Source organism: Triticum urartu, chromosome 5A (genome assembly GCF_056163025.1).
Source record: "Triticum urartu cultivar PI428250 chromosome 5A, HENAU_Tu73, whole genome shotgun sequence".
Classification (NCBI taxonomy): Eukaryota; Viridiplantae; Streptophyta; class Magnoliopsida; order Poales; family Poaceae; genus Triticum; species Triticum urartu.
Window position 1 is genome coordinate 531,783,895 of NC_141877.1, and position 12,150 is coordinate 531,796,044.

The 12,150-nt window shown below is 45.7% G+C and overlaps 2 protein-coding genes and 4 pseudogenes across 4 annotated transcripts in view; 3 read left to right on the forward strand and 3 right to left on the reverse strand.

The window, feature by feature from the left end:
* Window positions 1-807: 807 nt before the first annotated feature.
* Window positions 808-1,509, reverse strand: LOC125510310 (auxin-responsive protein SAUR36 pseudogene; annotated as a pseudogene).
* A 439-nt stretch (window positions 1,510-1,948) lies between these two features.
* LOC125510309 (auxin-responsive protein SAUR36-like) lies at window positions 1,949-3,341 on the forward strand. The gene is made up of 2 exons (XM_048675461.2): window positions 1,949-2,058; window positions 2,961-3,341. The coding sequence occupies exons 1-2, from the start codon at window positions 1,969-1,971 to the stop codon at window positions 3,318-3,320; spliced, it is 450 nt and encodes a 149-aa protein (XP_048531418.2). The 5' UTR covers window positions 1,949-1,968; the 3' UTR covers window positions 3,321-3,341.
* A 119-nt stretch (window positions 3,342-3,460) lies between these two features.
* Window positions 3,461-12,150, reverse strand: part of LOC125510311 (auxin-responsive protein SAUR36-like) — a 28,132-nt gene continuing 19,442 nt past the window's right edge. For 2 of the 3 annotated variants that reach the window (XM_087521522.1, XM_087521521.1), the window contains 5 exons: window positions 11,999-12,065; window positions 8,426-9,626; window positions 6,892-7,651; window positions 6,458-6,818; window positions 6,182-6,317 (listed from right to left, as the gene is read on the reverse strand). Coding sequence is in view for 1 of the 3 variants with exons in the window: in XM_048675463.2 (XP_048531420.1) it covers window positions 4,372-4,782 (411 nt within the window). In the remaining 2 variants the exon portion in view is untranslated. Of the gene's footprint in view, window positions 6,318-6,457; window positions 6,819-6,891; window positions 7,652-8,425; window positions 9,627-11,998; window positions 12,066-12,150 lie in introns of those variants that run through there. The other variant, XM_048675463.2, reaches the window with a different exon arrangement.
* LOC125510319 (auxin-responsive protein SAUR36 pseudogene) lies at window positions 7,236-7,655 on the forward strand (annotated as a pseudogene).
* On the forward strand, window positions 9,207-10,276 carry LOC147972549 (auxin-responsive protein SAUR36 pseudogene; annotated as a pseudogene).
* LOC147972550 (auxin-responsive protein SAUR36 pseudogene) lies at window positions 10,456-11,982 on the reverse strand (annotated as a pseudogene).

Below are 12,150 nucleotides of genomic sequence, written 5' to 3' on the forward strand. Positions count from 1 at the left end.
CATGATCTATAATATACGCTTCCCTCATCTTGCAGAAGCAATTTGCTGTGAGTTTACTAGTCACATGAGATACATCCGCAGAAGTTTCATGAACGATTTCAATGATGTACCCCCAGGGTAAAACTCTAGAAGTGCTCATGTATCACAAAATATGTTAAAGTTGCATACAAGAATGACAATGCTATCAAAGAACCTTTCAATGTAGTAATAGTGTTCATCTAGATTTAGGGTAGGGTCTATGGAACAGAAGATCAAAAGCAGTTCAAAAAAGATTTATGAGTTCCTAGTTTCTTCAGAAGCTGGGGACATTGTGCCCAACCGAAATCAGACTGAGATAGAACATAAGGAAACGTCTTTTCACTTCTTGAGTCACAACAAGCAGGTCATGAACTTGAGAAAAAATCTAATGCTTTGCTACAGACTAGCACCAGCTAGGTATAAAAGTCTCACCAGAGTGTGGAGGAGCCGACAAGATGCGCCCAGCTCACGCCTGCAGACACTAGCTGCGCATCTGACTAGCAGGCTCCCAGAATGACACCAAGGACTCAACAGCACTAGCAAGAAGCAACGAAGATCCGGAAGCAGCCACTACTGGTGGCGGGCAGCGGCGGTAGCAGAGGCGCCCATTTCCCAGGCAGGTTTCAGTTGAGGCCATGCCCTGCAAGAACCTATAGACCGCTCAACCCACCCCGATCTGCACCGCTCAGTCATAAATCTACGATTCTCCAAGGAAAAGAGTTGCAGTCAGATCATCCACGCCTCAGAAGTTTGTCACTGCTTTCTTCAGTACTCTGTACGAATACGGAAAATAATGTGTTTGGACTTTGGAGCGGCAAATTAGCAGATTTCTCTCATTTTGTATCACTTCCTATGATATAGAATCTTACACTGAGCTGTACAAACTTCTACCAATTCGACCAAAAAAAATCAGATTTTCAGTAGCTAAACTACGTACAAAGAGCAAATTGATGGGTGAGTCCCATCGATGCATCTTGGCCATGGCAGTGCCCAGCAATGGAGCTTAAGAACGCTCTCTCGACCTCCTCGGAGGCGTCTCTTCTGACTAGGCACAAGACATACTCTATAACCGTGGCATCGCAGGGCAGCATGATCCTGCCTCCCTCGCTGCTCGTGAAGCCAAACTCCTCCCCAGCCATCCTCAGGAGTTCGACGAAGACCGTCGTGCCGAGGTATGCCAGCGGGACCTCGAACCGCACCCCGTCGGCGGAGTACACCACACAATGGCCCTTGTCAGCGACTGTGCTGCAGCACTCACTGGCTTGCTGGCCACCAGCCCCGGCCACGACCTTCCTCTGCCACTTCTTGGCCAGCTGAGCAAGCTTCTTTGGATGGATCATGGTTGAGTGATGTGTTCCTGGCTAGCTAAACTTCGCTTTAGTTCTGAAAGTCTGAAGGTGTGGTGTAAACTATGATGTTGTTTGGAGATGAGATGAAGTTTGTGATGAGCAGGCCATGGATTTATAGTAGAAAGGAAGAGAGGGCTCAGGGTAGGTCTGATGTGTGGGTTGTGTGTAGCTATCAGCAAGAGCGGTGGGCGGGAGACAATGCCATGAGTGCTCTGCAGGCAATGTTGTTGCCGCTAGCTACAGACAATGTGATAAATGATTTTGGGTGAATGATCAGCCATTGTGCCACTCAGGCAACTTGCAAGCTGCTGTATTTTGCGGTGGCATTGCAGATAAACAATTAACATGGGGTCCTCGTGCCAGACCGGTCAGTATGGTAGCATACGCAATCACCAAGCCAAGCTCCGGCACACACCGAACACTTGCCCCAGCACAATTGTGGCTGCTCATGGTCTTGTCTCCTGCACATGGAAGCCCAGAGATATAAAACCATGGCTAAGTGTCTCCAAACACCATCGCTCCATCCAAGAAACACAAGAAGCATTCCAAGCTCGAGCTGACAAAAAAATCTCTCCAGTTTCCAGAAACACAAGAAGCTACCATGGTGAGTGCCAGGAGACTTGCTCAGCTGTCCAAGAAGTGGCAGAAGATGGCGGTCCTCAGAAGAAAGAGGCTCACTTGGTCGTCGACGGTGCTGGAGAAAGAAACGAAAGGACCGTGCGGCACGTCGTATTCGGCGATGGCTGGCAAGGGTAGACTTTCCCGCTGAAGGTGGCGACCTGATGGTTACCAACTGGTCATAGGCCCATTGAAAAATGCAGCGGAGATACCAGGAAATGGCTGTCACATGCTGTGCTACAAATCTTGCAGACCATGAGATATGGAGCTGTCAGGCAACTTGCTAGATTTGCAGCAATCAAAGCACTGCTAAACCAACCAATAAACACCTAGCATGCAGCAGCAGCTGTAAGTGCAAAGTACACACCCAAAAGCAGTGAAGCATACTCTGCATCTACTCTGCAAAGACTCCTGACCATCATATGCAGTGTCCCCTGTGACACTGGCTCTTCACCTCACCTGATTGCAATCACCGGGTTGCTGCAAACGTACAAAGACAGGGTCATCGAACCATTCAGAAATGATTGCTTATGAGCGAGACTAACTAGTTTACCTCCCAATCTCGTGACACCGTAGCGAATGGAACACATCCATAAAACCTGGACCCCAGATGGTTGCATATAATGCCCCTGCCCACTTTAGCATCAAGGACTGTAGCATGCATCTGATTGCTCAGCCCACTAGTCCACTACCTTTGCCTCTACACAGTAAGCCATGGCCCAGCAAAATCTGATCTGAATCTGGCTGCCTCCCTTTACAGCCACCAGCCCACGCACCTTGTCCCCTCTCAGCTGCTACTAAGTCCCGTATCTCTGTGCCTATATATTCAGGGGCCAAGACACCATCACTTCATCAACAAACTCACAGACCAAAGCATTTCTGAGCCAAAAACCTGAGAACCAAGAACACCCAGCCATGACAATGATCCACCCCAAAAGGCTTGCTCAGTTGGTGAGGAAGTGGCAAAGGGTCAAGGCGGCATCGAGAGACGACGAAGCATGCTGCACGACATCGCCGGTCGCAGATAAAGGTCACTGTGCCATGTACACAGACGATGGGAGGCGGTTTGAGGTCCCGTTGGCGTATCTCGGCACGAGAGTCTTCGGCGAGCTGCTAAAGATGTCCCAGGAAGAGTTTGGGTTCACACGTGACGGCAGGATTACGCTGCCCTTCGATGCGGTAGTGATGGGCTATGTTATGTGCTTGCTTAGAAGAAATGCATCGGAAGAAGTAGAGAGGGCGCTCCTGAGCTCTGTAGTGATGCCTTGCCAGTATCCAAGCTGTACAGTTCCACATGCAGCGCTGCACCAGCAGCTTGCAGTTTGTAGCTCCTGAATATATGCAGATTTTTTGTCCCTCATTGTTCTCCATTTTGCATCTCTTATGAAATGTAATTTAAAATAGTTCAACACTGGAGAATAGGAAATTATATACTAGTATACCAGCTTGTTGCATTATACAAAGAACCATTAACTAGAACTATATGGCATTAGGCCATAGGGCACAGAAGAGTGATTAACTATAACTTCAGGATTCAGCGTACAAAATGTCTAGCTCGTAGAAGCTAACACCTAACAAGCACCCCTACCAGTAAAACTACCAAAGATGTGATTCTATTCTATGATTTAAAAAATAAAAAATTTGTATTTATTAATGAAGTATTTCAAGAAAGCCAACAGCCACTCTTTCGTTGTTCCATGATCTATCATATACCCTTCTCTCATTAATACATATTGCAGAAGCAATTTTCTGTCAGCTTACTAGTCGGGCAAGATATATCAGCACATGTTTCATGAATGATTTCAATGATGAACCCTCAAGGTAAAACTCTTAAGGGCTGATGTATCACAAAATGTGATAAGCTGCATACAAAAAGGACGTACGCTTTCAAAGGTAGTGGCAATTAGCAAGTTAGGTAGATCGCAGAGGTAGCATTCTCATGTCAAAGACCTCAATGTAAAATAGGGTTTATGTAGATTTTGGGTAATGTCTACGGAACAGAAGATCCCCACCCTCCTGCTCATGAATTTCATGTCCACAAATTCTAAGCCCACGGTTTGTCTCTACTTTCTTCCGATACAGCAAATAAGGTGCTTGGATTTTAGAGTGGCAAAGTATTAGATTTCTCTGAGACAAAGATACATTTTGTATCATTTCCTATGATACCAAAGATATGTCAGATTTTCAGTAGCTAAGCTATGGTTTGTTTCTATTTCCCCAGTACTCTGTTCAAACAACAGCAAATAATGTGCTTGGATTTAGAGTGGCAAAGTATTAGATTTCTCTGAGAGAAAAAGATATATTCGCCATGTTCCATTTCCTATGATACTACAATCTTATATCAGACTGTACAATTTCTTGAGGTCTGACCAAAAAAAAAGCTAAGCTACGTGCAAAGAGCAAATTGATGGGTAGGTCCCATCGATGCATCTTGGCCATGGCAATGGCCAACAATGGAGCTCAAGAACGCTCTCTCGACCTCCTCGGAGGCATCTCTCCTAACCAGGCACAAGACATAGTCCATAACCGCGGCATTGCAAGGCAGCGTGATCCTGCCTCCCTGGCTGCTCGTGAAGCCAAACTCCTCCCCAGCGATCCTCAGGAGTTCGGTGAAGACTGTCGTGCCGAGGTACGCCAGCGGGACCTCGAACCGCGCCCCGTCGGCGGTGTACACCACGCAATGGCCCTTGTCAGCGACTGGGCTGCAGCACTCATCAGCTTGCTGGCCACCGGCCCTGGCTGCGACCTTCCTCTGCCACTTTTTGGCCAGCTGAGCAAACTTCTTTGGATGGATCATGTTTGAGTCTGGTGTGCTCCTGGCTAGCTAAATTTCACTTTGGTTCTGAAAGTCTGAAGGTGTGGTGATCTTGCTTGCAGATGAGATGAAGTTTGTGTTGAGCAGGCCACGGTTTTATAGTCGAAAGAAGAGAGGGCTCAGGACAGTGCATATGCGTGTGGGTCGTGTGTAGCTATCAGCAAGAGAGGTGGGTAGGAGGCAATGCCATGAGTGCTCTGTGTGCAATGTTGGTGGAAGTAGCTACAGACAATGTGATGAACGATTTTTATGATATCTCTATGGGACCAAATTTTGGGTCATCAGTGAGTGCTCAGCCATTGTGCTAACTCAGGCAACTTGCAAGTAGCTGTATTTTGCAGTGGGCATTGCAGATTCACAATTAACATGGGTCTTCGTGCTAGACAGGTTAGTATGGTAGCATAGGCAATGTCCAACCCAAGCTCCAGCACGCGCCAAACACTTGCCCCAGCACAATCGTGGCTGCTCATGGCCTTGTCTCTTCCCCGTTGCAGCCCTGAGATATAAATCCATGCTAAGTGTCTCCAAACACCATCGCTCCATCCACAGGACAAAGCATTCCAAGCTCAAGCTGACAGCAGAATCTCTTCAGTTTCCAGAAAGACAAGTAGCTACCATGGTGAGTGCAAGGAGACTTGCTCAGCTGGCCGAGAAGTGGCAGAGGATAGTGGTCCTCGGGAGGAAGAGGCTCACCTGGTCAGCGGCGGCGCTGGAGAAAGAAACTGAATGATCGTGCACACGCCTCAGCAATGGATGGCAAAGGCCGATGTGTCGTGTACACGGCTGACATCATGCGTTTCTAGTCACGGCAGTCTTTGGCGAGCTCCTCAGCTTGTCCCAAGAAGAGTTTGGCTTCACAGGCGGTGACGGCAAGATCAAACTTCCCTTCGATGCAGCAGTGGAGTATGACATGTGCTTGATCAGAAGCACCTCCACGGAGATGGAGGCAAGGTTCCTCGGCTCCATAACGATGCCATCGCAATGCCACTACGATGCAAGCGGTGTGGCGCCACCTATGGGAGTGGTCCAGCATGTTGCTCTCTGCAGCTCTTGATTGCCACCTGCTTTCTACTCAGTTACATGTAGGAAAAGGGGGGGGGGGGGGGTAGGGGGGAGGGAAACCGTTGATGTAAAGCATTTTGATCTTGACAAACAAACAGCCAAGGAAGATAAACAGTACTGGCCACTGTTCTTTCGATGTATATACTTTGTTGCAGAGATAAATGATTGAGCACAGTTTTGTAGGGCATAAGCACGACAAATTTGTTCTGCGCGGTTATATGGCTCAGACCCAAAATGTTACAAAGAATGACGCAATCTTCACAGAAGGAAAAAGGAAACTGACCTTCTGCAGAAAAGGCTAGTGTGTTTTGGTCACCCAAAGATAAAAGTGTTGATATTTGTATTGGGATTGGAAAACCAGCGAATGTACAGAAATCAGTTCTATGACACAACATCTCATCAAGACTTGTGTTTAGCAAACAAAATTTGATACTGCTAGCAATGACCCTGTCAATCTGTCATGGACATGTAAGTAAACTATCGGTTAACAAATGAGCTGTGTGTTGCATTTTGCATTATTGCAGTCCTAGTCCCTACCAAAAAATAGTGAAATGAACTAATGACAGCTCCGTACAAATGGACTCAATGCCATTACCTGAAGCCATGGGCAGACTTTCTCGCCGAAGTTGGCAGCCTGATGGTTACTAACTGTTGTAGGCCTTGGAAAATGCAGCGAAGATGCCAGGAAATGGCCGTCACATGCGGTGCTAGAAATCATGCAGACCATGAGATATGGAGCTGTCAGGCAACTTGCTAGATTTGCAGCAATCAAAGCACTGCTGAAGCAACCAACAAACACCCAGCATGCAGCTGCAGCTGTAAGTGCAAAGTACACCCAAAAGCAGTGAAGGATACTCTGCATCTACTCAGCAAAGAGCCAAAGACTCCTGACCATCATATGAAGTGTCCCCTGTGACACTGGCTCTTCACCTCACCTGATTGCAATCACCGGGTTGCTGCAAACGTACAAAGACAGGGTCATCAAGTCATTCAGAAATGATTTCTTTTGAATGAGACTAACTAGCTTACCTCCCAATCTCGTGATGCAGGACACCGTACCGAAGGGAACACATCCATAAAAGCTGGACCCCAGATGGTTGCATATAATGCCCCTACCCAATTTAGCATCAGACTGTAGCATGCACTGATTGCCTAGCCATAGCCCACTAGTCCATGGCCCAGCAAAATCTGATCTGAATCTGGCTACCTCCCTTTACAGCCACCAGCCCACGCACCTTGTCCCCTCTCACCTGCTAGTAAGTCCCGTATCTCTGTGCCTATATATTCAGGGGCCAAGACATCATCACTTCATCAACAAACTCACAGACCAAACATTTCTCAGCCAAAAACCTGAGAACCAAGAACACCCAGCAATGACCATGATCCATCCCAAGAGGCTTGCTCAGTTGGTGAGGAAGTGGCAAAGGGTCAAGACGGTGGCCAGGGATGACGAAGCATGCTGCACGACATCGCCGGTCGCAGATAAAGGTCACTGTGCCATGTACACGGCCGACGGGAGGCGGTTCGAGGTCCCGTTGGCATACCTCGGCACGACAGTCTTCGGCGAGCTGCTAAGGATGTCCCAGGAAGAGTTTGGGTTCACATGCGACAGCAGGATCACACTGCCCTTCGATGCAGTCGTGATGGAGTATGTAATGTGCTTGCTCAGAAGAAATGCTTCAGAGGAAGTAGAGAGGGCATTCCTGAGCTCTGTAGTGATGCCTTGCCAATATCCAAGCTGTACAGTACCACATGTAGCGCTGCACCAGCAGCTTGCAGTTTGTAGCTCCTGAATATATGCAAAGTTTTTGCCTCATTATTCTCCATTTTGCATGTCTTGTCCAATACAATGGAAAATAGTTGAACACTAGAGAATGGAAGTTGCATATTAGCACACCAAGCGTGTTGCATCTTACGGAGTCCCCTTACCTACAACTACATAGAATTGGACCATACTACAACCTCAGGCTTCAGAAAACCAATGTCTACTCCCTCCGTCCCATAATGTAAGACGTTTTTACAAGCTAACATAGCTTGCAAAAACGTCTTACATTATGGGACAGAGGGAGTAGCTCATAGCAGCTAACACCTGACAAGCAACACTACCATTAAGAGAAGCAATATGTGATTTTATTATATGCTAAATAAACCAAAGAATTATATTTATTGAAGTAATAATTTCAAGAAAATTAACAGCAACTCAAAACTCTTCCACTGTTCTATGATCTATAATATATGCAGTTCTCTCAGATAATGCATATTACAGAAGCAATTTTCTGCAATTACTGAGGGTGTTCTTGTTTTAAATACATTAAAAGATGTTCACCAGGCAGACAGGGCATATCAGCTGTTATATCTTTTTTTTGCATAAAATCCAAAAGTGGAAGAGCAAATTTTCATTTAGCAGTACAAACTACAGATCAATTTTTTGAGTAAATAATTGGTCATGTCTAGCTGTTACGTATAAATTGAACGACCTTGAAAGGATAAAATGAGACTTAACAGAAGGCAGTAGGCCTGAAAATGCTCAAAGGGAAGTGTGCAACATAAAACTTGTCCATACCTGTCAAACATGACTTTCAGCTAAATTTACGGGACCCATGTTTTGCAAGCTTGCAGCTGGTTTTCGATCCACAGGAAAACGCGGAGAAGGCGCTGAGAAATGGATGCCACTTAGAAGTCAGGTAGGCCATTAATTATCAGTATATGGAACTGTTCAGCAACTTGCTCGTATTGCATCAGTTAATGTAGTCCCCATCAAACCTAATCAAGATGTTAATGATTTGCATTGAAGTGCAAACCATGCTAGCTAGCTAGCCCCATGGCACTGGCCCTCCAACTGATTGCTGCAATCTCAGCATTGATGAATTGCAGAGTGCAAGACTTGGATCCCCTTATCATTGTGAAATCATTACTCGTGCAACTAGGCATAAGTAGCTAATCCTTGACGGTGTCACTCTCATAACACAAGATTCCGAATAAGACGTAGCCCATCCATCAGAAGGCTGGGCCCAAGATGCCTGCACAAGGCTTGTCTGCCAATATCTCATTGCACAATGCTGGAACCCAGTTTGCATGGGGTCCTCGTGTCACTTATCCACCAGACGTGCCACTATGGCAGTATCCATCATGCACCAAAGATTTGGCCCATAGAAATACATAATCCTTAATCTGCTTGCAGCATTGCACAAATGAACCTCGTGGCCTTGTCCCCTTACCCAATCATCAATGGCACTTGACAGGGCTCATATCTCGAGCTATAAATTCTTGGTCCAGTGGCCTCAAAACAGCATCACTTCATCCACAAACAAAGCATCTGCACTCCCAGCAAAAAAGAACCAACCATGATCAACTCCAGGAGAATTGCTCAGCTAGCAAAGAAGTGGCAGAGGGCAGCAGCTCTCGAGAGGAAGCGGCTTACCATGACGGCAACAACAGAAGTCGATGCCACCCGCAAAAAAAAAAAACAGAAGTCGATGGGTGCTCAACAGCAGTGGCAGGAAAGGGCCACTGTGTCATGTACACCACTGACGGGGGATGGTTCGTGCTGCCATTGGCATACCTCAGCACGGTGGTCTTAAGTGAGCTCCCGCGGATGTCCGAAGAGGTGTTTGGTTTCGCAGGCCGTGAAGGAGGGATCAAGCTGCCCTGTGACGCCATGGTGATGGAGTACGCCATGTCCTTGCTCAGGAGAAGTGCCTCCGCTGAGATGGAGGCGGCGTTCCTTAGCTCCATGGTGATGCCATGCTACTATGCAGCTCCACCTGTGGGAGTTAGCCAACATGTTATTGTCTGTAATTGCTAATTGTCATCATGTTTTGTACTTTTGTATGTAAAGTAGTTCAAAGTAGGGAATAGGAAAGAAGATGCTCTATGCAAAGAATTTTAGTTTTGCAACCGATTAAGCAATCGAAAAATGGTTACAAACATCATTCCTCCAGCATATATATTTCTGCGGACATAAATGACTAGTCGCTTTTAGGACTTGAACAGAACAAGTCAAAGAATTCTTCTGCGCAGTTACGTGGCCTCAGACCAAAAATTTACAAAGAAACGTTCAAATGGGCAGGATAAATGTTTCTCAATGAGCTTAAAAAACTGCCAAACAATATATCCCCTAATCTGGTAAATCCATCCAAATGGGTTTACTAATAGAATGCCCGATCCAGTACAAAATTGAGCTTCTCGTTAGGATTCTATGAGGAGAGTAGCTGGGACTAAGAAATCATGCAGACCGTATGAACTATCCAGCAAGTTGCTAGACTCGCAACAACCAAAGCGCTGCTTAACAAAACAATACCTAGCTAGCATTGCAGATGTAGACCACATTTCTCAGTTGAGACTCAAGGCAATGGTATCTCTTTTTCCAATATATCAGGAGAGCTGCCAAGTTCATTAGTCAGAGCAGGAATTTACAACAAGATCAGACGAAAGACAAGCAAACGGAACAAAAGGAGGCTCATACAGTGGTTGGTTCCAGTTCAAGTTCAACTTTTTGACACTATTATGTATAATCGAGGTGTAAGCCCTCTGTTTTATCTTTTTTCATCAGTGCTTGAGAATTTGGCAAACATAAGTGTAGCTTCAAATTCTCCGTTGACTATGTTTTCAAGTTATGCAAACATCTTCCAAAATTCATCAACGAAACCAATTGACTGACTAGCAGGATGACTTCTTTTTTACAAGAAAGCTTGCTAGTCTTATCAAGAACATTTAACAAGTAGCAATGCAAAAGATGCAGATGTGAATAATCACAGGAAACTGACATTTTCAGAAAATTCACTGGTCTGCTAAGATGAGAAAATAGGATCTCTGTTGCATTTCCTATTGTCCTGACAACTGACATATCTAACTGAAAAAAAACATGTACCACTAGCTACAAACAGAAAATTGCTGATAAAATCCAGCTGATGAAGGCAAACAACTCGCAGTGTAGCAAGGCCTCACTATGGAGCTCAGGAATGCCTTCTCGACCTCTTCAGAGGCATCTCTCCTAATCAAACACATCACATACTCCAGCACAGAGGCATCACAGGGCAATGTGATCTTGCCGTCGCAGGTGAAACCAAACTCCTCTTGAGACATCCGTAGGAGCTCTCTGAAGACCACTGTGCCAAGGTAAGCCAATGGGACCTCGAACCGTGATCCATCAGCGGTGTACACGACACAATGGCCCTTGTCTGCAACAGAAGCAGTGCTGCAGCATCCATCGGTGTCTGCAGTCTCCTGGCCACCGGCTGCCACCAGCCTCTGCAACTTCTTAGCCAGTTGAGCCAGCTTCTTTGGATGAATCATGATTCTGTGGTGTCCTTCCTAAAATGCTCTTTTTCTCAGGAAGGTGTGATGCTTAGATTGCTATCTTATTCATGGATGAAGTGGCTGTGTGAGCAAGCTGTGGATTTATATTTGAAGGAAGAGAGCAGTAGAAGGGTTAGGTGTGGCTACGAGCACAAGTGTGGACAGGACCACATGAGACAAGGGTATAAACATGGCATGTGCAATGCTGAAGAGACAGTGTGATTTGATAAGATTTTGATGAGACCAGCTGTATGGCATGTGATGCAGCAACCAATACTGGTTGAATGATAGTGTACTGTAGTACTGGCACGCGAAATGGTTAGAAAAGCTAAGATATTTTTCATGGACCAGCCCTCCATATCACCATGTCTCAAATGTGTTGAAGCGTGTGAAGACTGATAGAGCCCATGGTTTATGTGCACTGTCTATACTTCTGGCCTGAACATATCGGTATTCAGTACAAGCAACTTGTAGGAATATATATTTTGCATTTGCAGTGCGTCATGTGATTACTTCGTTCGAGCCATGTTTCCTGGTCTTCATGTTCCTGTGGGCATTACTTGTCTTGTTTCAACTTAAAATGAGACCTAGACCCAAAATATAGTGCATCTATTGGATGTCAAAGTGTTACCTAATTGCTTATATATCATTCAGCTGTGTGTGCAAAATCAGATCCTCTAAGAAACAGCACACAAGAAAGACAATCCATATTAAAACGCAATCACATGTACATCCTACTTTGAGACATTGCATGACAGAATATGATATAGAAAAAGCAGTCTAAAATCAACTTATACATGTGGAAAGCTGAAAGGATTCAGAGATACTGGCAGCTTACAAACATTGCAAGAGTAACTTTTGGCCCTCAGCAGATCTCGGAAATGCCACGTTCCCGTGTCGAATACCTGCAGGCAATAGTTGTACAAGATTTAGCCATCTGGTCACACTTTCTTAGTATACTCTCTATCAATATATACTCTCTTGTGATTG

Bases quoted from the DNA above. Each gene is read 5' to 3' on its own strand.
- LOC125510309 (XM_048675461.2), top strand. From the start codon at position 1,969: ATGGTGAGTGCCAGGAGACTTGCTCAGCTGTCCAAGAAGTGGCAGAAG. The intron at 2,059-2,960 runs GTGCTGGAGAAA...CAAAGGGTCAAG, and splicing joins GGCTCACTTGGTCGTCGACG to GCGGCATCGAGAGACGACGA.